Genomic DNA, 26,352 nt, shown 5'->3' on the forward strand with positions numbered 1-26,352 from the left:
GAAATTTAGGACAAAAAAGTATTTTAACCATAAAAAAATATATATACAAAAAGAAATTAACTACAACTTTGGGACATAAAGGACACTAAACTTATATGATAATTGGATTGATGCAAAACTAAAGATGTTTTGTAAAGGTTAAAAAATATTTAATTATTCTCACAAAAATTGATGGCATATTCTATGACAAACTAAACAAACAAATCAGACCGCCAAGTTTTGTGTATTAGGGTGGACGTATGAAAGCAAAAAGTATTAATAACAACTTCCAAACAGAGTTTTTATTTTTTCTATTGTAAAATTCCAAGTTTAATTAAAGAATAACATTAATTATATCTATATGCAGAATGAGTTTCTTATTTAACAATAATCTAGAAAAATGACACACAAGAAAATCATGTTGGGATTCAAGGTCTCACCTATATTCTCATGCTAAGAAAATTAAGTGTTGAAAACATGCTAAATCATTTTATCAGAGTTGCTAACACTAATACATCTTTTGTTCATCTACTCACACATACGACGTGCCAAACTCCAATTATTTGTTCTTCCAAGATTTTAGGATATTAACCTGTGAAATGTCTAATATTTCTTTTAATCTCTTAAATATAGTTTACTATCACTTGAAAATTATTAAAAATGAAGGATTTCATATGTTTAGTGTTGTTGTTCTTAAATTAATGCTTCTAAGTGATAATTAAAAAGTTTTGATCATACAATATAATCAATATTATTTCTTACAAAGACTCTTCAGATTGTGTATAAATGTTTAAGAAGCAAAATGTTTATTAAAAAATATTAAATATTTATTATATAAATATTAAAATATTGCTAATTAATTAGTCAAAGAGTTCTATTAAAGTATTTGGATGATTCTTTTCACACCTAGTAAACATGTGTTATCACCTTTTATTTCACTGTACAATTATGATAAATTATATAATGTTGGTAAACTTAAATGTGGGTAGTTGGAAGTTGTTATATTAATTGTCTAGGAGATTGCAAAAGGTTGAGAGTGAGTCTAATATTGATTAAGCATGCAATAGAGTTCATTAATTGTGGTTTAGATAATGGTTATATTTAAGAATGTAGTTAAAGGATCATGTCCAAAGGTCTAAAAATGGACCATGTAATGCTCATGGTAAAATACAACAAGTCTGATCTGAATATAGAGAGTGTTTATCCAGAAAAAAATTGTTTGTCGACATAATATGAATAGATTGAAAAGAATGTTGTTATACTTTCTTAGGGTGTGTTTGTTTTCAAGAATGAATTTAAAAGAGAATTAGTAAATGAATTTGAGGGGATGTAAAGAAGTAAATGAAGGTTGTTTGTTTTAATGGACACGTGAGATTGAACGAACTTATACAATTTGTAAAAATTTATGAATGATTTAATGAATGTGATGTGATATATATAAAATAATATTTTAGTAGATAATATTGTTAGATTACAATTTTAATCCTATGATTAAAATTAGTATAGAATAAAATATAATTGTTATTATTATTAGTTTTATTAATATTATTATTATTATTATTATCAATATTATTAGTTTTAGTACTATTATTATTATTATTATTATTATTATTATTATTATTATTATTATTATTATTATTATTGTTTAAGTAAAAATATACCTATTAAGTTGGAATTCTATAAAAATTGATGAATATTTAGTTAAATACTCATAATGAATTGTCTCTCCTTCCTCATCTCTTTATCCATATAAGATTTAGAATATTACATTCTTCCTCAAATTCATCCAGACAAATCACCTTTAATATTAAAAATCATTTAAAAAAATATTAAAATTATTTATTTTAATTATTTCATTAATGTTATAAGTTTATGATACCTAGTGTTAACATTTAATAAAATACAAAATTGTAGAAAAATCAATAAAATATAATTATATGCAAAAACTACTAAAATATAATATAATTTTGTTATTTTAATTCAAACAGATATATTTGAAATGTTAAAAAACTTCAATATTAAGAGGGGTTGTTAATTTCCCTAGTGTTATGACCGATATTTTTGTACTTTATTTTTACAATATAATTCTAATTCTAAATCCATTGATTTTTTTATTAGAAAAAAAAAACACTTTAACTTATAAAATACATGATTTTCATAATATGTATATTAAGGATATTAATTGAAAAACAAAATGATAAAATAGAACTTGCTTATGAAAAATAGCTAGTGGACCTTAAAAATATCTGTCATTACTCTCATTGTTCAAACAAAATAATCACATGTTTATGATATGATAATATTTTTGAATGATTAATTTATTATTAATGTGTGATTTCCAGAAGAAAAAGAAAAGATGATTAAGGTGTGCTAAACTGTTCAGTTTAATAGTATTAACAACCTTCAAACCAACACAAATATATCTTCAAATGATCTTGGTGTAGATGATATACTGAGTGTGGGGATTAGTTTTTTTAAAATAATTTTTTCAGTGATTAATAAAAATTATATATTTTCAATTACATTTTAAATTTATTCTAATTAAATCTCATTATTTAGAAATTATTTGATATTATATAATTTTAAAAAAAGAAAACAGTTAGTACTTTTTATCCTTTAAAATAATTATTTTCTGTTTTTTATTTTACATAAAATTAAAAATATAGTTAAAAAATTATTCAGATTAAAATAATGAAAATATTTGAAATGTTAGATTCCCAATGAAAAACATAAAACAAGTCTTTATTTTCTTTTATAAGTTCATATACAATAGGGAAAATAAAAAACAATAAAAAGATATTCTTTATATTTCGTAGAAACTTTTTAATATAATATCATAATAATATTTTCTTATAATAAAAATGTTAATGAAAATGAATTTTTTGAAAAGAAAGTAATGTAGAGTTACCATAAAATCTTCAAACTTGATACTACCAAGTAACAAGAGAAGATGAAGAGGTCAAGTCAAGAACTTAAAATCATAAAAAGTAAGTTTTTTACCAAACACAAAGGCATTCCATGAAGATTCCAATGAGATTAAAAGAAAAGGCAACCACTTAGATTGAAGATTCCATGAAATTAATCCACAAATTTCAAGAACAAGCACATTAATATATTGAATTTTCGTATCACTCATTGAATACTATAAGAAAATCATTAAACAACAATCAAATTTAGACAAAAAATAATTAGTTACTATATTAACCAATTTAGATATTATTTTATAAACTACAAATTATTAGTATCCAAATAATTATAATAAATAAAAAATTATAAATCATTTGTGAAAGAGTCTAAAATGGTCTCTAAAAGAGTTTATAATTTAAAATTAGAGACTAATTTAGAATCAACAATAATAAATATCTAAAACCTTGGTAACTAATGTTAAAGACCAATTTAAATTCTATTTCACAAACTAATTATAATTCTTTATTCAAATAGAAATTATTTTAGATACATAGAATGTTAATTTATAAAAGAAAAAAATATGTTTGTGGTCCCTGAAATATTACGTAAATTTGGAAATAATCCTTGATCGAAACTTGTGTATGGTTTGATCTGTGTACTTTTAAAAATATTGGTTTTGATCCTTATTTTTTTAATGACGTCAAAGTTATTCCTAAATGACAAACGATGTGCCACATGTTATTTATTTGTTTTATAAAATTAACATTCTTGTGTTGGCTTAGTCCATGTTTTTCTTGATTAATTAAAAAAAAACTATTACTATAGAAATTAAGAATGAATTTATTTAAAAATTTTAAACTTATTGTATTAGTGAAGCCCACGATATTCGAAATTAATGAAAAATAAATAAATATTATAAAGTTTTATTTACTAAAGTTTTATTCCCCAAAAGTAAATCGAATGCGTTAACAAAATATGATGACAAATAACAACTTATCCAACAGTTTTATATTTCTACCAAACATTAACGTTGTTTGTATGTGGCACTCGTTTGTCGTCTAGAATAAACTTTGACGCTATTAAAAATATAGGGACCAAAACCAATATTTTCAAAGTACAGGGACCAAACGATATTAAAGTTTCGACAAAGAATCATTTCCAATTTTGAAGATTCATCAGTCAATATAGTACTAGTACCAACCGTCTAAACTTTTTGGTCTTTTGGTTCTCGAAACACCATTTTACACATTCTTCTCTAGCCTTCATAGTGACTTTGTTGAACCTATTCTTTCCAGGTATATGATATTGGATTAGACTTGAATTTATTGTTTGGAATTGGTTACCTGAAAACTAAAAAAGAAAAGATAAAAATTGCAAAAATTTATAGCAATAACAAAACTAACACATGCCCATAAATAAAAAATGGAGTAACAAAAATAACCAAATAAAACTCCATCCAAAAATAATAAAAATCAATCCTTTTAAAAGTCAAATCTTTTTAAAACGAAATTCGACTTTCTGGTTGAGATATATATGTGATCTATAGAAATGAGAAAAAAATTGAAAAAAAAAGCTTCAGGTCATAAAAAAGCTTCACAATCCACAAACCCTTCATTGATTAAGAAAAAAGTGAAACAAAATGTCAGCAAAAATGTGGAAGACACAAAAAATATAAACCAGGTAAATAGAGAGATATCTTCTTCCCTAGTATTATGACCGATATTTTTGCACTTTATTTTTACAATATAATTCTAATTCTAAATCCATTGATTTTTTTTATTAGAAAAAAAAAATCACTTTAACTTATAAAATACATGATTTTCATAATATGTATGTTAATGATATTAATTGAAAAAAATTGATAAAATAGAACTTGCTTATGAAAAATAGCTAGTGTTGATTCAATGAGTCAGGATCTTAAAAATATCTGTCATTACTCTCATTATTCAAACAAAATAATCACATATTTATGATATGATAATATTTTTTGAATGATTAATTTATTATTAATGTGTGATTTCCAGAAGAAAAAGAAAAGATGATGGGTGTGCTAAACTGTTCAGTTTAATAGTATTAACAAACTTCAAACCAACACAAATATATCTTCAAATGATCTTGGTGTGATGATATACTGAGTGTGGGGATTAGTTTTTTTTTAAATAATTTTTTCAGTGATTAATAAAAATTATATATTTTCAATTACATTTTAAATTTATTCTAATTAAATCTCATTATTTAGAAATTATTTTGATATTATATAATTAAAAAAAAACAGTTAGTACTTTTTATCCTTTAAAATAATTATTTTCTGTTTTTTATTTTACATAAAATTAAAAATATAGTTAAAAAATCATTCAGATTAAAATAATGAAAATATTTGAAATGTTAGATTCCCAATGAAAAACATAAAACAAATCTTTATTTTCTTTTATAAGTTCATATATAATAGGGAAAATAAAAAAACAATAAAATGATATTCTTTATATTTCGTAGAAACTTTTTAATATAATATCATAATAATATTTTCTTATAATAAAAATGTTAATGAAAATGATTTCTTCTAAAAGAAAGTAATTTAGATTTACCATAAAATCTTCAAACTTGATACCAAGTAACAAGAAGATGAAGAGGTCAAGTCAAGAACTGCATTTTTCAGTGGTACTACACACAAAAAGTTTTCTCAATGCTGTAACCTTTTTTTCTCTCTCTTCAAATCCCTCAAACCGTTCACATTTTTTCACTCTCAATCTAAGGACACTCCTTTTGCATTTTGCAGGCTCTCCACTCTCACAACAAACTACAATTCTGCTGAAAAGAATAAAAAATCAAGAACAAAAGAAGGTTTGAACTCTGTTGTTTATCGTTTAATGTTCATGTTGTTATGATATGAATTTACAGGTGCAAGTGTCAATGCATGTGTTGTTTTATGTTTTAGGTTATAATAATGTCTGTAAATACCGGCCAAATTGATTTAAACTCTGAAGCTGGTTTGTTTGATCGGGAAAATGATATTGTGGGGGTCAAATCGTCAGAGTCCAACGGTGTTAGTACGGATGTCTCTTGTTCTAGAACCCTAAGTGATGATCCTGTTGTCCGAGATGATATTGTGGATCGCGATCAGACGGTTTTTCACATTGTAGACGATAGAGGAGGAGTCGATGGTTATGTAACGGTGTTTTGTAGTATGAACCATGAGTGTGATGTGATGATTAATGACAGTGGAAAAGAGGGTTTTGGTGAAGAGCTTGAATTGATGGGTGTAGGAGTTGGTTTGGAGGAAGGAGTGGAGGTTGCTGATGGAGGGTGTAAAGAAAAGGGGGATTATTGTGGGATGGAGAAGAATGCAGATGACAAGATTTCGATTAAATGTTCAGATAGAGTTTTGTTTGCTAATGGAGGTTCAGAATGCCGTGGAGGTTTGGTTATTGAATCTGATGATGGTTTTCAGGGTGAGTTACAGCGTGAAAATGCTATTGATGTTACTGAAAATGGTTCGCTGACGAGTGAGCTCTCAGGAAATATTATGGCTCAAGGAGTTGATAATGAAGCCGCTGAGGAGTGTGAGGATGTTATGGATATTACTGAAAGTGGTTTGCTTGTGGCTCAAGGAGGTGATGATGATGCAGCTGACGAGTGTGAGCATGCTATGGAGATTACTGAAAATGGCTTGCATGTGTCTCAAGGAGGTGACAATGGTCTGGCTGAGGAGTGTGTGACTGGAAGACGTGTTAATGATGCAGGGAAGGAGTGTGAGAATGCTATGGATAATGTGGTTGAAGAATGTGATAATGGTGTGGCCGAGGAGGTTAAGAATGCTGCATTGGTGAATTTAAGCGCCGTTGTGGAGGATGACAGTTTGAGGATTGCAGATGATAGTTTGGTTGCTAAGGACGGCCTCAAAGATTTGCCAACTGCAGAAGTTGCAATACAGGACAGCATTCCATGTACGGAAGTTGTGAATGTCAACGCCAAAGAATCTTTGCATGTGAAAGGTCTTTTAAGGAATTGCCTTGAGCTAGAACCTTCTTGTGAGTTGAAACAACCAGCCATTCATGTAAATGCACGAGTAGATGTGATGCAGAATCAAACCACAGTCGGTGATTTTGTTGAAGGACATGTGTCTGAGAATAAGCAGAAGGAGTGTCTTGGTGTTAATCTTGTTGTAGATCTTAATACTTACAGAAACATGCAGGATGTTGACACGTATCAGGGATCAATGTTTTCAGATTTGAATTTGTGTCTATCAGATTTAGTGTGGGGAAAGGTGACTGGCCATCCTTGGTGGCCAGGTCAGATCTTTGATGCCTCAGCTGCATCAGAGAAGGCAAAGAGGCATCTCAAGAAAGACTGTTACCTGGTAGCATATTTTGGGGATCAAACATTTGCTTGGAATGATGTGTCAATGATTAAACCGTTTCAGGCACATTTTTCACAAATGGAGAAGCAGACCAATTTGGAAAATTTCAACCATGCTGTTAATTGTGCTTTAGATGAGGTCTCAAGACGGGTTGAGTTTGGCTTCTCCTGCCCTTGCATACCTGATGATGTGTTTTTCAAGCTTAAAACTCAAGTAGTTAGTAATGCTGGAATCAATAATCAATTTAGCAGAAGAAAAGGAGGGGACAGAATTATAAATTCAATGTCTTTGGAACCCACAAAACTTGTCAATTATGTTAAACTATTAGCTCAGTCGCCACTTGTTGGATCTGATAGACTGGATTTTGTAGTTGCACATGCCCAATTGTTGGCCTTTTATCGCTCAAAGGGTTATTCTCAACTGCCTGAGTTCACAGTACTTGGAGGGTTATATGATAATGATATGGAAACCCTACTCATGAGTGGGAAAGAGCAATGGGATTATCAAACCCATGTTGGCCTTTCACTAGAGGAGTGCAAGCACATCTCTGGGCATAGCAAGCGCCGTGGTAAGAAACATAAACTTATGTCAGATTTGATGTCTGAAAGGAGGTTATATATTTCAAATGTTGAACACACATCAGAACAGAAAACTAAGTCAGTTCCACGGCGTCGGGGTAGGAAAAGGAAAGCAGCTTACAATGCTTCGGAAGATTATTTGCATAATTCCCAAAATAGAAAGTTCAACCAATTACAGCATGCATCTGTAAGTGAGATTACGTCCCAACTCTTCTTGGCCGCCAAGAATCCAACTGGACAAAGTTTTTCCAGTCACTTAGTGCAGTTTTTTGCAGAATTTAGAAATTCCATTAGCCTTGAATATTCTGCTTCCCTGGAACAAAAAATGTTGTGTGAAGAAATGCATGGTGATGAGACTGGAACAACCTCCATGGGAGCATTGGCTACTGTGACATCTGAGCCTTGCATTGATTCTTATTGGACTGATAGAATAATTGAAAGCATTCCTGAAAAGCAATCATTGACAAAATACCAGAATGAGAGAGCCATTTTTCTGCCTGAGACTCTAAGTGAGGCTAACCCTATCTGTTTGAAGTTGCCACCATCTGCTGAAATTACTAGAGATTTGAGTTTTAACCAGCAAGATACTGATAGAAAATTTGGATCAGAATCTTCTAAGCCTGCAGAACATTTGGACGAGAGTTCTACCCCGGGCTTCTCCCCCACCGCTCTAACTCTGAAATTTTCAAACTTGGATTCTGTTCCTTCAACAACAGATCTCAACAAGATTTTTGGCCGCTTTGGGCCACTGATTCGATCAAAGACTGAACTGCTAGAGAGAACTAACCGTGCCAGAGTGGTCTTCCTAAAACGTTCTGATGCAGAAGCTGCTTTTAGTAGTGCTGGAAAATATAGCATATTCGGACCTTCACTTGTTAGTTACCGCCTCAAGATTTTGCCTCGGAAGCCACAAAAAGGTATAATAGGAAAGCGTGGCAGAAAAAAAAAAGTAACAAGTTCTGTGGATGGGGCAGCAGTCTGATGCATTGGTTTTGACCATTCCATCCTTATTACTTATGACATCAATCATGGTTGTGTTTTGATGTGAATGTTAATATTCACTTAGTATATTTTATGTGCTGAACCAAACTAATACTTAGAATTCAGTGGCTGACTCATTGATATTTAGAAATATTTGAGAATAGGACAATTTACAATTTAATTATTATGTTGCATACACTTTGGAACTGATATAAGTTCTTGGAGGTTGGTTTATGACTTTCTGGAACGAAATCGGTGCAGGACCAGAAATGGACTTGTCTGGTATACGAGAAGATTCATTCTCAAATCATATTTGAATCATAGGGCTTTTGTTTTGAAAACCAGTGTCCATGATTCAACGTTTTTCCCAGGTCCTTCAAATGCACTCTTTCAGTTTATTTTAAAGGAATGATTGTTTATTTTTATTAATATTTTAGATTTTTAAAATTAACTAATTATTTCTCTAAGACTAATTTCAATCAAACTTGCACTCAAAGATTTTAATATTACGAGGAAAGAGGTTTAAGAATGTGTACTTGGTAGAACCCTTACTCAATGTCTACTATTTTCATCTAACCTCGATTCCTCCGTACAAAGCAAAACTTTTGGTTAAATAATAGTTTTAAAGCTTTCACATAAGAATACTAATTTCTTGTTTTCCCAATATATATTCGCATTAATATTTTTTTTTGTGGAAACATACTAGCTTTATCCTTTCATATAAAGATACGTAATTAAATTAAGTAGAAGTTAAAAAAAAAATTTAAATTATTGATATCATAGATTTTCAGTTTTATTTAAAAATTTCCATAGGATAAGTGAATTAAGTGGTAGTTATTCTCAGTATTTTTTTCCTCCGACGAGTATGTCTTATATTCGCATTTAACCTAATAAATACATATATTCTTTTCAAAAAGGGTGCGGATATTTCATTGTCAAACATATAAAGATATGTTTATTTGTGAAGAGGCAATAGAATCGTGCCATAATCCATTTTTTCTATATATTATTATTTGCAACAAATATACATACTTAACATTTGATGAATAAATCAGTTTTAAAAAGTTCTTTTTTTTTAAGTGAGACGTAGATCAAAATTGATTTGTAAATGTTTTTTGATAGAATCCTACTTGTGAATTAGAAGATAGGTCGGATCAAAGTAAACATGATTTTTATTCAACTTAAAATCATAAAAAGTAGGTTTTTTACCCAACACAAAGGCATTCCATGAAGATTCCAATGGGACTAAAAGAAAAGGCAACCACTTAGATTGAAGATTCCATGAAATTAATCCACAAAATTCAAAAACAAGCACATTAATATGTTGAATTTTCGTAACACATTGAATACTACAATAAAATCATTAAACAACAATCAATTTTAAAGAAAAAAAAATAACTAGTTACTATGTTAACTAATTTAGATACCACTTTATAAACTATAAATTATTAGTATCTAAATAATCTGTAATAAATAAAAAATTATAAACCATTTGTGAAATAAAGTCTAAAATGGTCTCTAACATTAGTTACCAAAGTTAACTACTAAAAAATTAGTGTCTAAAAGAGTCTCTAATTTAAAATGAAAGACTAATTTAGAATCAACAATAGTAAATATCTAAAACCTACTGTAGCTAATGTTAAAAACCAATTTAAATTCTATTTCACAAACCAATTATAATTTTTTATTCAAGAATGTTTAGTTTATAAAAGCAAAAAATAGGGACCAAAACCAATATTTTCAAAGTACATGGACCAAACGATATTAAAGTTTCGACAAAGAATCATTTTCACTTTTGAAGATTCATCAGTCAATATAGTACTAGCATAGTACCAGTGGTCTCAACTTTTTGGTCTTTTAGTTCTCAAAACACCATTTTACACTTTCCTCTCTAGCCTCCGTAGTGGCTTTGTTGAACCTATTCTTTCCAGGTCTGTCGTGTTCGGTTAGACTTGAGTTTATTGTTTGGAATTGGTTACCCAAAAACTAAAAAAGAAAAGGTAAAAATTGCAAAAATTGATAGCAATAACAAAACTAACACATGCCCATAAATAAAGAATGAATAAAGAATGGAGTAACAAAAATAACCAAATAAAACTCCATCCTAAAATAATAAAAATCAATCATTTGAAAAGCCAAATCTTTTTAAAACCAACTTCGACCTTTTGGTTGAGAGTTTTGCCTTCGTCTTTTAAGAATTTTTCGGTCTTTTCCTTTTCATTCTCGAAGATATCCTATATCTTGAAACAAAAACTAAGTTAATAGTAGAAAGTAGAAAATAATACAAAGTTTTTTTTTTCAATTGTTTATCTTAACAGAATATATATATATATATATATATATATATATATATATATATATATATATATATATATATATATATATATATATATATATATATATATATAAAATCCACAAGCCTTTCATTTAGAAGAAAAAAGTGGAACAAAATGTCAGCAAAAAAATGGAAGAAACAAAAATCATAAATCATGTAAATAGAGAGATAGAGAGCCACGTCAAAAAAAGAAAAAAAAGAAAACATAAAAGAAGAGCAAGAACGAACACCAGAACTTGAGAGATGTCTAGAGTGCAATGCCAAACCCTAACTCAAAATCTGATAAAAAAAACAAATGATAAAAAAAACAAAAAACATATCAAATATATAACTTCGAAGATCAATGGTGAAGAGAAAATGACAAACAAATCAAATATATAACTACAAAAATCAGTGGTAGAGAGAAGGTGATTAAACCTTGAAGACCCAATAATGTGGTGGAGAGATGATGATTAAACCTTCGAGATCCAATAAATTGCGAAAGATAAAACCTTCGAGACTCAATAAAATGAGAAAGCCAAAACCAAAACATGTACAAGCAAAGAAGAAAAAGCAAATCAGTGATGGAGAGAAAAATGGAAGAGAGCGCAATATATGTATGAGAGAAAAAGTTAGAAGTTCTTTGACACAGAGCGTAGAGAGTGAGAATAAAGAGATCGAAGACACGGTGAGACATTGAGAGTGAAGAAAGAAAAATAGGGTTTTGCTCATAAAGGAAGAGTGAGGTGACAGAGGGTCAGAGAAAAGTTGGGAGTGAAAAAATTAGGGTTTTAGGACTCAATAAAATGAGAAAGCCAGAACCAAAACATGTACAAGCAGAGAAGAAAAAACAAATCAGTGATGGAGAGAAAAATGGAAGAGAGCACAATATATGTATGAGAGAAAAAGTTAGAAGTTCTTTGACAGAGAGCATAGAGAGTGAGAATAAAGAGATCGAAGACAACGTTGAGACATTGGAAGTGAAGAAAGAAAATTAGGGTTAATTAGGATTTTGCTGATAGAGGAAGAGTGAGGTGGCAAAGGGTCAGAGAAAAGTTGGGAGTGAAAAAATTAAGGTTTTAGGACAGGAGATGAAATTTGTTTTTTGAATTTAAAGCAGGAGACGGGTAAAAACCACATTTTGCCACTAATCAACAAAATAGAGTGTTTAAACTTTCCACTTCTAGTTAATTTTGTGTGTTCTGCCTTCCTGTGTTTGATAAAAAAAACTTGTATAGATAACATTAGGATTTCATGATATATGAATGTTTGAACATTATATATAACTTCTTCACTTAAAAACTAAAAACAACTTATTTTTTCACATTGTCAATACACGTCTCAACATCATATAAGTTAGGTGTTTAAACAATGTTTCTTTTCATGTAACTATCTTTTTTTTTTTATTCTTTTTTACGGAATGTAACTGCATCTCCTTATAATTACTATTAGTAACATACTCTACATTGATGTGGGGCTTCACAAATTGGAGTTTCCTAATATATGTCATCATAACTTTAAGAATTATATTGAATGGTAATTAAAAATAATATATTTTTCTACAACGTCTTTGGTATGAGTCTAATAAAATTTCTAACCTTATATATAGTTTATATGTCCTGGAATTCACACTCAATTGTTTCTCTGTGTTTTCGATGAACACTTAAAAGTATTTAAACATTAAACATGAAAATAGGCTAGTTCTTTAAATAGTTGAATTTTTTCTTTTGAAAAAAACACACACTCTTCCACCTTATCAGTGAAAAGTAAAAAATATATTTCAACATTAAATAGAAGAAATAAGTTAGGCGTTTAAACAATTTCTTTCTATATAACTATCTATTACAATTACTATTAATAACATAGTAGGACTTGATGAATAACGTAAACAGTTAATGAAATTTTGTTAACAAAATACTATAAAACAACAATACATATATTGATTATCAGAATGTTATTTAATTAACGTTGCTTTAAAAAACATAACTCTCGATTAAAACAAGACAAAAAAACCAAAAAAAAAAACTCATTTTCTACATTGTCTCTGACATTCCTCAAACAGTGTATATAAACAAATACCAATGAACAAATTTCTTATGAGATCTCTTATTCATATCTAATTCAAGCTTGTGCGGTTATATAACAGTTGAGAATGGAAATTAACATCACATTAAGAGAAACCATTAAACCATCACTACCAACTTCTTCAGAATGCAAAACCCAAAAATTATGCTTGTTTGATGTGTTTCAACTCAACACCTATTTTCCATTGATCCTTTTTTACAGCAAAACCACCAACCTTAAAGAATTTTCAGATGTCTCAACTCAGTTGAAGAAATCACTATCTGAGGCACTAACCATTTTCTACCCTCTTGCAGGTAGAAGATGCGATTACTTTTCCATTGATTGCAACGATGAAGGTGCAATTTTCATGGAAGCTTCAGTGAACACCACCATGGAAGTGTTCTTAAAACCACCAAAATTAGAATCACTAAACCAGTTACTTCCATGTGAGCCTAACAAGTGCCACCCTCACCAAGAAGTGTTGCCTCAGTTACTCGTTCAAGTAAACAAATTCCAATGTGGAGGAATAAGCATTGGGTTGTGCAACCTCCACATTCTCTTGGATGCATATTCTTGCAGTGCCTTCTTGAAAACCTGGTTTTCAATTTGCAAAGGGTCAAAGGGAGAAATCTCATGGCCAGATTTCTCTTCTGCTGCTTCTTCCTTCCCTCCAAGAAACACCATTGGTGTGCGTGCTGGCATGTTGAATATAAACAAGGATTCGAACATAGAAGAAAACTGCACAACAAGAAGATTCTTGTTTGATGACAAAGCCATCGATGAGCTAAAATCCATGTCAACATGTGATGAAACAAAACCTACACGGTACCAGGTAGTATCTTCATTCATAAGCAAACATATGATTGTAGCAATCAAAGAGGACAAAAAAACAAGACCGATGGTTGCATTGCATGTTGTGGACATGAGAAAAAGGATGGGGGAGTCTTTCTCAAGAGGTGTTGTTGGAAATTTGTTGTGGCCTGCATTGGTTGTTCTTGAGGGTGTGAACAAGAAGACTGAGATCATAGATTTGGTTGAAATTCTAAGAGAAGGACTAGGAAAACTAAGTAAGGACTTGTTTTTGAAAGTGCAGAATGATCCTGGTTTTTTGTGGAGTGATGAGTGTGCAGAACTAATGCTTGAAGGTATAGCAGAAAATAAACCAATCTCATTAGTGTTCACAAGTTGGGCTAATATGGGATTTAATGAAGTGGATTTTGGTTGTGGAAAACCTTTGTGGGTAGCTCAAAGAGGAGGTACTAAACAAAGTATCCCAAACACAGTGATATTGATGGAAACAAGAGAGGGAATAGAGGCATGGATCACAATGCCAGAGAAACATATAAGTATCTTGGAACATGATTTGGACTTCCTTCAATTTGCATTGCCTAATCCTACTATTTTAATTTAGATGTTAAACCAATGAAGATGATTAAAATGCCGAAATAAATTAAATTGTTTTATCTTCGTAATAAGAAAAAAGAAATTGTGTAATCAGAGTTGCTGTCTATATTGGTTAGAAGTGACTTTCTATCTCAACTCCATAAAATCGACTTGTAACATAAGGTTTAAACCCACTTATATATTATATATTGTTAATTGATTTCATCTCTAGTCGACGTGGACTTCCAACAATCTTACAAAATTGATTTTGTTTTTTTGGGAAACTTTTAATGTTGATTTGTGTAGTTAGACGACGACTACTGTTTTTTCAATTCCATAATTACTAATTGCATTTCGATATTAATAGAAAGATTAGATTGATCCCAGAAAAAGGAACCCTAGAATATGATGAGATAGAGAAGAATCCTAAAAAGGCTTATTTGAGAATAATTATGCAAAAGAATGAAAATCTTATTGATCTTTCGGTGATAGAGATATTGTCAACTCATGCTTCCGATGAGGTCTACCTTGGACAAAGGATTCCATATTCCACCTCAAATCTAGTAGCACTAGAAGCATTTGAAAGGTTTAGAGAAAGGCTGACAGAGATTGAGAAAAATATTTTAGAAAAGAACCATGATTCAATTTGGTCAAGTAGCTCTTATTAGTCATTTGAGTGGGCATTAGATTTTGTTTGGCTTGATATGAGACTTTTGGTTTTCAAAATGTTAGAATATGGTTCTTGTGAATAGCGTGGGTCTATCGATGGTCAGACCGTCTCTACCTAATTTTAAAAACAAAATTAAAAATTAAAACATAGAGTCCCTTAAGAGTGAGCGGGATCGTTCATAATTTGCTTCCATTGTTTTAAGGACGCAAAAATGTGAAAGCTTTGTGGTATGGCACAGGGGTTGAAAACGGACGCACATGGGACACTTTAGCGTCTATTTTTTGGTTTTGGGTGGGTTTAGGTGGGAGTCTAAAACTATGTTTTCTTGTAGTGATACATTCATGTTATTTTAATTCAGAATGAATTGATAACAATATTGTGATAATACATGAAAGTTTTGTTTTTCTCAACAATTATAGATGAATATGGAAATGTTTGAGATAAAGGGAGAGGGGTGTAGTGCAAAATCGAAGAATAAGAGTGATCAATGGCAATTTCAATACTAGAAACAACCTGAGCATTCAGGCACTATGTTGTTGTAATGGCTGGGAGAGATAATAGCCATTAAATTGTCAAGGATCATCCTAATGTTGCAGCTTCTATTGTTATTATTTGAAGTTTTGCTCTTTCATGAATATTGTGTTGTCACCAATGTTAATCATATTTTCTAATTTTTGACCATTTTCTTAATTTTTTTTATTTTAATTTACTCTTGCGAGTAAGAGGAATTTTTGTTTTTGAATAGGTATAGCAAGTATACATTGCAAAGTTTGAAAATTGATACCTGATCAAAGTGAATAAAGTATGGGTTAATTCTTGGATAATATAAAAATTATAAGATGATTCAAAACTATTACAGTCGCTATTAATAAATTTCTAGTAATATTTACTATGCAAGTTAGTTTTCAATCTTTGGAAGTTGCAACATGGTTATGGAATTTGACAAAAAGATGGCATATATGAGATCATTAAAGAAGATGATGGAGATGTGACAATGAGCAAGGACAAGGATCCACTTGAAAAACTTGGAGGACCTATGACAAGGGCTAGAGTAAGGAAAGCAAAAGAAGCTCTGCAGCAAGTGTTGTCCATGTTATTTGAATACAAGCCCAAATTTCAAGGAGAAAAGACTAAGGGTTTTAATTGCATCATGACCCAAATGGAGGACTAATATACCAATTTGATGCAGCTTCTTTTATTTAAATAAGGGTTCAATGCTTTATAAAATTGACTGACCAAATTGTATCTTGGCTTAACCAATTAATAGAGTTTAGTTTTTCTTTATATTCAAGTTAAATAAGGGCCCATTTGCCAACTTAAGAACTAGCCTTTGGAAGACCAAGAGGACCCTTGCTGAATGCTTCTGGATGACTTTTATTGCCTTAATTAATTTCAATTACAATCAACAATAAGTAAGAGACCATTATTAGCTTGAGTGGATCATTAATAGCTTTAAGTGAGCTATAATTCTAAATTTATGTGTCCTTTGTAATTCTGATGGTTACAGCTCCTATACAAGCTGAATCATTTCTATCAATGGAATCCAGTTAAGTTTCATTCAGAAATTCTATTTTTCTAGCTAATAGTGAGAGTGATTCTCCTAGTTTCTTGAGTGATTCAAGAACCCTTGGTTGTATCAAAGGATTTTTCCATCATTCGTGTGTTGTCTCCTTTGGAAATAGTGATTATTTCCTTCTACTTTTATATTCACCTCTTATTTCTTTCTTCTTCACCCAATTGTCAAAATGAATATCCAATTTTGTCCAAAAAAATATCTCGTGGTCATAACTGATTCTTAACCCTAAAGATCTTAAATCAGCCCTTGTGGAATAAGATTCACATAAGAAGACCAACTTTTTCACGGTCTCAATTGATTATTCAAAGAATAACCTCTAAAAAAATTCAATTTATAAAATTAGTTTGTTACAATATAAAATAATAGATAAATAAGTTTTATTTTTGTAACGATTTAAAAATATTTGATTCAGTTTGCTATTTACATAATATAAATAACATTATAAATAACATTGATATCTATTTTTCACTAAACTGTATAAGTTTTTCAATATATTATAAAATGGAAATATAAATTCTACGAAATTAAAAAGTAAAATTTAAATTTAATTGATGAATTAATATATTTTACTTATAATATACAAATATCAAATTTATATTCTTAAAATAAAATAATAACATTTAAATTTATTTCATTATGAATGTTTTATGACTTAACTTTTATGTCAAAAAGTAAAAATACTTTTCTTTTAGAAGAATTTTGGATATAAAAAGAATGATAATAAAATATTTATATTCTCGATATAAAATAACAAAATACTTTATTTTACGTATTGGTTTCTTTATTAGGGTATCCATCCAAATTATTTTGCTATTCTAGCTTTTGACCAAAATATTTATTTAAAATTGTTTTAAATAAAATTCAAGAACAAATTACAACACACACATTATAAAGTTTATTTGTTTTTATGTATTCAAATAAAGTATTTAATTAATTATTCTAAAAATATTATAACTTTATTAAGTTAATATACAAAATAAATTTATATTTATTAAAAATAAAGTAAAATAAATGTAGAAAATATGAGAAAATAACTGTTGATAAATAAGAAAATAAAGAAGGAGAAAAGATAGATAATTTTATAGAAAACATGTAAAAAAGTAACTGTTAATATTGTAAAAATTTTCAAATAATTATATCGTAAAGGGTAAAATTGGAATTATAAAATGTGGACACAAAAAAAAATCCTCTTATATAGAGGTATAGATTCCAATTACTAACTCATGAGCAAATAAATTTGTATAAAGAGATCATGACAATAGTGCATTAGTAAACCGCTTCTTTTCTTATATGGTTATGGTAGTACAAAAAAGACTTTTTTGTGGAAATTTTGTTCAGCCGCTAATCAAAGAGAGTAATTGTCCTAAATTTAACTTCAACGATATTGCATCTTTATTGCTTCCTAAAGACAAAATTGCTCATTATACTTTTTGCATACCATTGGCAATCAATGATGAATCAACTTGCAACATCAATCAAGGAAATATTCATTCTAAACTCTTGATGGAAACAAAATTGATTATATGGGATGAAGCGCCTATGATGAACAAGCTATGTTTTGAAGCTTTTGATAAAATCTTGAGAGTTATTATGAAAGCTAAAAATGAAGATAATGTTGAAAGACCATTTGGTGGAAAAGTTGTGGTGTTGAGAGGTGATTTTAGATAAATTTTGTTTGTTGTAAAAAAGGATCAAGATTTGAGATTGTAAAGACATCAATAAACTACTATGATTTGTGACAACATTGCACAGTTCTAAAGCTTTCAAAAAATATGACATTAAGAATGCAATTTCAAATCAAAGTGCAAGAACTATTGTTAAAATCGTCAAATTGGAGATGGACATATTGATTTGAATGAAAATGGTGAATGCAACATTTGTATATCACCAAATCTCTTAATTCAACGATATGAATCACCTTTAATTTTTGTAGTGAATTTTGTTTGTCCTAGTCTATTACTTTAAATCATATTTATCATTACTATTATTATCTATTTTTAACTTCTTAATTTTTTTTTCTATTTACTATAAAAAAAAAACAAAATTCATTCACATATCAAAAATAATATGTGTGTTGCACATGTCAAAATTCTAGTTATATTTATAATTAAGATTTAAATTATAAAATTTTAAAATATTACAATTTTACATAATATTAAGATTTAAATCTCACGCATAAAATCGTCATAATCATACTCCAAACAAAATTATAACATTGTGTGAATTATCATGTTTTTATAAATTGTGTTGCATCCATTATCACCTTTTTATGTGAATGAATTTAGTTCAAATAAAATGTAATAAATTAAAGATGTATTGGTATGTGTATATCAATTTTAAGTACATCCAACTAAAAATTAATGCAATTAAAATTAAAATATTTTCCATCTAACTTAGTTAAATTTAATATAATTAAACATTTACTTTATTGTGTATATTAACATCATCTAATTAAAATTTAGTTTTTTAGATGCACAACTAGAGATGGCAAATAAACTTGCCTCGTCGGTATTGCTTGAATCCGTCTCCGTTTTGACAAGAATCCCCGCATTGACTGGGTATGGGTATAGGTATGGATATGAAAAATCTCCGACTTTTTCAATTGGGTACAGGGTTATACATAGCCCCACCTTATCTCTGTCTCCGTTTAAATTATTAAAATATTCACAATTAATTAAGTAACCATATATATATATATATATATATATATATATATATACACTTTCCATTTTTTATTTCTTTTAATTATTTGGTTTGTCATGAAACTTATTTGCATCTCTAATATATTTTTCATCTTATCATAACCTTTATGTAATTATGTTAAAATGATGTATGTCAAATAAACAATTCTTATGTCTCACATTGAATATTTCTATTATTTTTTAATATTATTTTTTGTATATTTTTCTTTCATATGAGAATGTTTAATACTCTGAATTTAAGTATTTAATAGCATAAATCTTTCATTTACAAGGTAATATAAAAAAAATCTTTACTTATTATTATTAACTTTTATTTCATTTTTATTGTTTCGCTAAAACAATTTTTGTTATTTCTAAAACAATTTTTTCATTTTATAATACCCTTAATTATACATTTATTTTCTTTTGTGTGATTTCATTCAATAGTCTCTCAAATTGTTCATAAGACTCACATTTGTTAGTTTTTTAATATTTTTATTTGTTATTTATTTTTATCATGTAGAATACTATTTCAATATATTTTATCTATTTTATTTTTTATTTTCTAACTCATTATAATCATATTATAATTTTTTCATTATAATTGTATAAATAACTTTTATTTACTACAATATAAAAATTTAATATAATTGTCATGAATATTTTTTATCATCATCTAACGAAGTTCAGAAGATACAAGATTTATATTAAAATTTTATTATTATGTTTATTATTTGTTCTTTGCATCATTTTGATCAAATAATGTATTATAACTTTAACTAGATGATTACAAATTTAATAAATATTTTGGTTCTCATTAAATTTTATTTAGTATTAATGTAAACAAATATAATTTATTTTAAAATATTTAACATCAGAAAAACAATTATCCTCCTAATATTAAATATTTGATAATATTATATTTTTTTTACCATAATTTTTTATTATCTTATAAAAATAAATTAAAATTAATATTAAAATAATAAGAAAACAGATAAATTACGAGATTATACTCATAAAACTCGTCCCCGCCTTATTCTCGTCCCTTCGCACAATCCTTAGTTCTTTCTTCGTGAATGAGAATTTAACTAAAGTAAAATTTAAACCCAATTAAAAAATTGAAAGTCTTTTCTCTCTCGCAAACGGGATTTTAGTTAGAAAAATTCAAATCGAATTAAAAATAAAACGTGTTTCAGTTAAAATAAAACAGTATTGATGAAAAAAGTCAATTGAGGATTGATGAAAAAAGTTAATTGAGGAGTTTGCGCTTGATGATAGTTCTTCCCATTGCACGATGAAAGTGTTAAGTTAGGAGAAATATTAATTTTATAAACATAAATTTGATTAAATATTAAGAAAATTTGAATTTATTTTAATAATTTATGATTTTCATTCTAGAAATTAAAATTCATTCTAACAATAATACCTATTTTAGATTTTAAAAACCTTACAGTTTAGTTTAGTCACTCGCTTCATTTGAAAGCGTGTATCTCTATTATAAATAAATCTCACTTGTACTCTCTATTCATTTGAAGAGGTTAACGATTATATATCTCTAATATCGAATAAATCTCACTTCTACTCTTTCTTTGATTTGAAACTAGATGTTAACGGTTATATATCTCTAGTATTGACTATAATTTTTCAAAAAATCACAAAAATCCCACCTCTACTTTTTCTTTTTCAACCTGATGAAAACGTTTAAAAGCTTTTCAAAAAAAAGATCACCATAACTCCCAAATGAGATCACAGCTCTTCTGCAATAGAAAGATCGAGAGAGAGAGAGAGAGGGTTGCAATAGTTGTTAAGTCCATGTGAACACAAAATAAGGATACGAATCCAAGATATTTCAACTAAAAATGTCAAATAATTAAGTTTAGTAAATGAACGAGAAAAGATACAAAATTGTTCACAAAAACCATTCAGCTCAAAACAAAATTCATAATACTTAAGCGGATCAATTGCAAACAAACTAGCTTCTCACAAATTTAAGACCTTGGCTTCTCCTTCTTCTCCTTGAAAAGAGCCAAAAGAGAGACACCAGAAACTTTAACAACCTTAAACCTGACTCCGGGAATATCTCCCACAGCATGACCTTTTCTTCCAAATCCAGCAATCAAAACTTCGTCCTACAACCACGTGCCACAATCCAAGTTAATAACAAATAATCAAACAGAATCAATAATTCAAACTCAGTGAAAAAACAACACAAACATCAAGTAATGATGGCAAGCACTCACATTCTCTTCAATGTAGTTCAAGCAACCATCATTTGGGACAAAAGCAGCAATTTTCTTCCCATTTTTGATGAGTTGAACCCTGGCACACTTTCGAATAGCAGAGTTGGGCTGCTTGGCCTCAATACCTCTGCATAAAACAAAAACATTTTCATCTCTCAATATCATTCGTTTTTAAATAAATCTCAATATATACAAATCATGTTAACTTAATCTTACATCTTTTCAAGAACAATTCCCTTTGCATGGGAAGAACCAGCAAAAGGCTTCTTCCACTCATTCCCAAGATGAGATTTCTTGTATGACTTATCAGCCCACCTTTGTCTCCTGCGATGGGACTTGAGCTTGCGAGCAGCTCCCATTCCACGTGTCTTCCTGTAAACCAGGAAGAAAACCTAATCTAATTCAACACATTCTATGATCTTTGTTGAAGAACCAATTTCTGAACAAAATCTAGCTAAATACATTATATACGGTTCTTGTTGAACATCCACTTTCTGAATAAAACCAACCATTATTAAAAAGCACATCTAACTAAAACATATTTGTTAATTATTAGTCGCATTTTCTTAAATTGTGATAAAAATATTTAAACCCCTATCCTCCAAAACAAAAATCGTAACTCAGTTCACTAATCCCTAAGAGTGTAAAATTTGCATACACTTAATGCTTAAATCAAAATAACAATTGCAAATAATCAATATAGAGTGACCACAGGGTCGACCAAATATCACGAAACAAAAGCCCTGAAGAACCTAATCGTCTTGTTTAAAGCGCAGACATCAATCTAAACCCTAGACTGATAAATATACAAAACCATATTATAAAAAATATAAACTTTTCGCAGGGGAAGTAGCCACAGAAAGATTAGGTTTGAAACGGATCAAGTGAAAGCATATAAGAATTCACAACTCAAGTTATTTGTGTATGTTCAATTGGAGATTATAAGCAAACAAAAACAGAAAAACGAAAAACACAAAGCATATTGAGAAGGTGGAGGAGGAAATTAGGTTACCCCATGGCTTCGTTCTTCTAGGCACAGCTCGGGATGGAGGGGATGAAGGATGAGTAGCAACGACAGCAGAAAACCCTAATGAAAAACTGAGGTTGGGAGATTATATAGTGGACAAAATGAAATTCACTAATGGGTCTGTTGCGAACCACTGGGCCTGTGTAACAATTTTCAAGCCCATTTGGTTTAAAGACCAGTAAGAAAAAAAGTATGCCGCACAGGACACATGTATCACCGGTGGGCATTTACTAAACTATAATTCTTATTTATTTTCGTTTTTTCTTATCAGTGAAAGCTAGTTCTTAATACATTAATTAATATAATTTTGTACAAAATGATAGAATTAAATATGAACATAAATTTAATCTATCTGTAATTGTCCTGAAAATTTGAGAAAGGATTCATCAATATTTTTGTAAAAACAATTATACAACTTTGTTCAATTTTTAATTCATTTCTTTTATATATATATATATATATATATATATATATATATATATATATATATATATATATATATATATATTTTATTTTATTTTTTTTGAAAAATTAAAATTTCTCATTATGAGAAAAGTTATGTGCTTATATATAATTAAAGCAGCATAATACAGAACCTTTAAAATGATATTGTTCATCTTAACTTTGTCAATGGTATAGAAAAACATTATTATACTATTTAATCTTTTAGAGATTATATATATATATATATATATATATTTATATATATATATATATATATATATATATTTATGACAATTTTGACATTATTTTTCCTTGAAATTATATTTTACCTTTTATTTATATTTATATGTAAATGAATTCAATTTTTATAACTTTTTTTATTTCTTTAAATAAGATTATTTTATCTTTTCTTAAATTACAATAATTTTTATATAATAGTGAAGTATATCTATTTTCTGTATTATAGCAAAAAATTATTAAATTATAAAATAATATTTTTATTATGAATAATAAATTTAAAATTATGATTATTAAAGGATAAAAATAGGAAAGAAAATGTGTACGGTATGAATCATCTTATAGAATAGTATAGAGACAATTGTATCATTTCTATATAAGTGTGTAACCTTCTTCTTAAAAGTCTTCTTTTTAATGTTTTCTTACTAATATATTTATTTTTATACCTTTTTTAAATAATATCATTTTTTTCAAAAATATGAACATCTATCCTGAAATGTATGCATATGTTTTTAAAATAATTTATATTTATAAATAATATAATCGAGAACGGACAAAAAAGTAATTTCTTACTTATGTCACATCCATAAAAATTTTAAAAGCATTTGAGACAAAAATAAATTTCTTTTAACCAAACATAGTAGAAAAATAACTAAAAGGTGGCTCTTCAGAAACCAACACGAGGTGCTCTCTCTTTTAATTGTTTGGCTTGTTTTATGTTTTTAAAATCCACACATATTTTCAAGGTATTTTCCCTAATATCACAATCTTGATTACACTCTTTTTCTTGTTGTGTGGTTATGTTCAAATGATATATTATCAATTTCAGTGAATAAAATAGATTTTAGGTCTCACATTTGATTATTTTTACTTCTTCTTAATATTTTATTTATTATTTATCATTTTTCACATAAAAAATGTTGACTTTCAATTTCAAGTGTTCAATTGTGTAAGTCATTCATTTAATAGGCAATATAAAAATTTATCTTCTTTATTCTATTTGATCCTTAATTTTTTTTTTTAACTTTTGTTTTGCTAAAACAACTTTCATTATCTCTCAACTATTTGACTATTTTGATATATGGAAAGTTTTCTCAGATCTTCAAAATATTTTCTATCTTATCATACCATTAACTATACATTTATTTTTCTTTTGTGCGATTTTATTTAATGGTGTATCAAATCGTTTGATCATTGTGATTTTGTAACTGTATCAAATGATTTAATTCCAAGGTTGAGATTTTGTGATTTTTTATTATTGAAAAAAAAATGAAATTTAAGTTATAATGTTATCAAACCATTCATGTCTCGTGATAATTCATATAATTCTATGATTATATAATCACTCAACATGATCAAACATATTGTTAAAAATAATAATAAATTAATAATACATAGTTGGCATACCTCGGACTCAAACCCAAGTCCTTTCACACCATTAAGTATTCTCAACCATTTGAGCAAATACTTTTCCACGTCATACATGTTAGAATTAAATGTCATAAAGGCTCTCACTACCCGCATTTATTAATTAATTTTTCATGGGTCTTACAGAATGCATGTGTATCAATATAAATTTAAATTTTTGCATAGGAGGTGTGAAATGCTATATTAATTTGCATTGGTGCATATAATCATGTACTTAAGTTGTTAGTGGGTTGTTGCTTTATATTTGATTTGAGAATGCATTATTCATAAGTTGAAATTGAATGCTAGCATGGATTTAAATGATGGAGTATATATATATATATATATATATATATATATATATATATATATATATATATATATATATATATATATATATATATATATATATATATATATATATAGGGATTGATGCATGTGATATGTGGTGAATTCTATTATCACTTGAGTATTGGTATGATCTCAACTCTGAACCCATTGGGTATATGAATGTGTTCAATTGTGATTCAGTCAAGCTAATATGATTGGAGAAGTGTGGTTGATGTTTTGGATTTCCTGTGGATTGTTTGGGTTCATTGAGAACCTGTCCCAATGTGCCAAAAACCAATAGCCTTAACTCTATTGGTATGGCGCCTAGCGGTACGGGGTGAGTCGCTAGGCGACAACGACCAAACATAGGCCATTGGGATCGCGCGGCGCCTGACGGCAAGAGTGGTTCTGCCAGGCGACTACTGTCAAACAATGGTTATGTTTTTGTCTGGTGCCTGGCGGAGAAAGGGTTCTGCCAAGCAGTCTACGCTGTGATTTCACTTGGCGGTACTTAGGCTACGCCAAGCGATAGCACGGAGGGCAGTGTGCTCTTTTAGATTGCATTTTGTGTGGTTGTGATGTGGGACTTGAACTAGGAGATGCTTGGGTGATGAGCGGGAAGGTTCATTGCTGGTGATGTACACGTGATGATATGAGCCGGGAGGTTCATATCATGATACTCTCGTGTGGGGATATGAGCAAGGAGGTTCGTATGTTCCGTGCTCACACTTGAGAGATGCTGCGAGCGGGGAGGTTCGTAGCTGGTGGATCACGTGTGTTGGACTATGGGTGGGGAGGTTCGTAGAGTTGGACTACGAGCGAGGAGGTTTGTAGAGGCAAGACCACGAGCTGGAAGGTTCGTGGGAGCATTGTATATCCTAGGTCAATGGTCAAAGTAATTGCTTGTGTGGTATGGATGCACGTGGTCTACAATGCTTCAATGATACCTTAAAGGTCGGCTTGCTGGTGTTCCTTGAGTTGAGGCTCAAAACGTATCCCTTGAGTTGTGGCTCAGGATAGGGCTTAAGCACGTGACATTCCTTGAGGTGTGGCTCGGAATGGCATCTCTCGAGTTGTGGCTCGAGATGACGAATGAACACGAGGAACTCTTGAGTTATGGCTCGAGTTGGCGAGTGTTACCGGTGTGAGTGTGCGAGTTATGGCTCGTACGGCGGGT

At 29.1% G+C, this 26,352-nt stretch overlaps 3 protein-coding genes across 4 annotated transcripts; 2 read left to right on the forward strand and 1 right to left on the reverse strand.

The window, feature by feature from the left end:
- Window positions 1–5,491: 5,491 nt before the first annotated feature.
- LOC114190479 (PWWP domain-containing protein 5-like) lies at window positions 5,492–9,143 on the forward strand. Of its 2 annotated transcripts, none has more exons than XM_028079377.2 (3): window positions 5,492–5,574; window positions 5,663–5,727; window positions 5,822–9,143. In XM_028079377.2, exon 3 carries the CDS (start codon window positions 5,831–5,833, stop codon window positions 8,801–8,803), a length of 2,973 nt encoding a protein of 990 aa, XP_027935178.1. In that variant the 5' UTR covers window positions 5,492–5,574; window positions 5,663–5,727; window positions 5,822–5,830; the 3' UTR covers window positions 8,804–9,143. The 2 variants fall into 2 exon arrangements, with proteins under 2 accessions (XP_027935178.1, XP_027935179.1); XM_028079378.2 differs by having other exon boundaries at window positions 5,495–5,544.
- A 4,125-nt stretch (window positions 9,144–13,268) lies between these two features.
- LOC114191158 (akuammiline synthase 2-like) lies at window positions 13,269–14,591 on the forward strand. The gene has a single exon (XM_028080340.1). The coding sequence runs from the start codon at window positions 13,269–13,271 to the stop codon at window positions 14,589–14,591; it is 1,323 nt and encodes a 440-aa protein (XP_027936141.1).
- Window positions 14,592–21,305: 6,714 nt separating this feature from the next.
- Window positions 21,306–22,893, reverse strand: LOC114189926 (small ribosomal subunit protein uS12). The gene is made up of 4 exons (XM_028078653.2): window positions 22,743–22,893; window positions 21,947–22,102; window positions 21,731–21,857; window positions 21,306–21,619 (listed from the first exon to the last, which is right to left on the reverse strand). Exons 1-4 carry the CDS (start codon window positions 22,745–22,747, stop codon window positions 21,479–21,481), a joined length of 429 nt encoding a protein of 142 aa, XP_027934454.1. The 5' UTR covers window positions 22,748–22,893; the 3' UTR covers window positions 21,306–21,478.
- Window positions 22,894–26,352: the final 3,459 nt, after the last annotated feature.

The sequence above is a fragment of the Vigna unguiculata genome, chromosome 7 (assembly GCF_037176805.1).
Source record: "Vigna unguiculata cultivar grain cowpea cultivar isolate G323 ecotype 2 chromosome 7, ASM3717680v1, whole genome shotgun sequence".
NCBI classification, from domain to species: Eukaryota; Viridiplantae; Streptophyta; class Magnoliopsida; order Fabales; family Fabaceae; genus Vigna; species Vigna unguiculata.

What these genes read in the sequence shown, in the direction of transcription:
- LOC114190479 (XM_028079377.2), top strand. Translation starts at nt 5,831, where the DNA reads ATGTCTGTAAATACCGGCCAAATTGATTTAAACTCTGAAGCTGGTTTG.
- LOC114191158 (XM_028080340.1), top strand. Translation starts at nt 13,269, where the DNA reads ATGGAAATTAACATCACATTAAGAGAAACCATTAAACCATCACTACCA.
- LOC114189926 (XM_028078653.2), bottom strand. An exon ending in GGAATTGTTCTTGAAAAGAT is followed by an intron (nt 21,858 to 21,946) that starts GTAAGATTAAGT and finishes TGTTTTATGCAG; the next exon opens with AGGTATTGAGGCCAAGCAGC. An exon ending in TGAACTACATTGAAGAGAAT is followed by an intron (nt 21,620 to 21,730) that starts GTGAGTGCTTGC and finishes ACGTGGTTGTAG; the next exon opens with GACGAAGTTTTGATTGCTGG.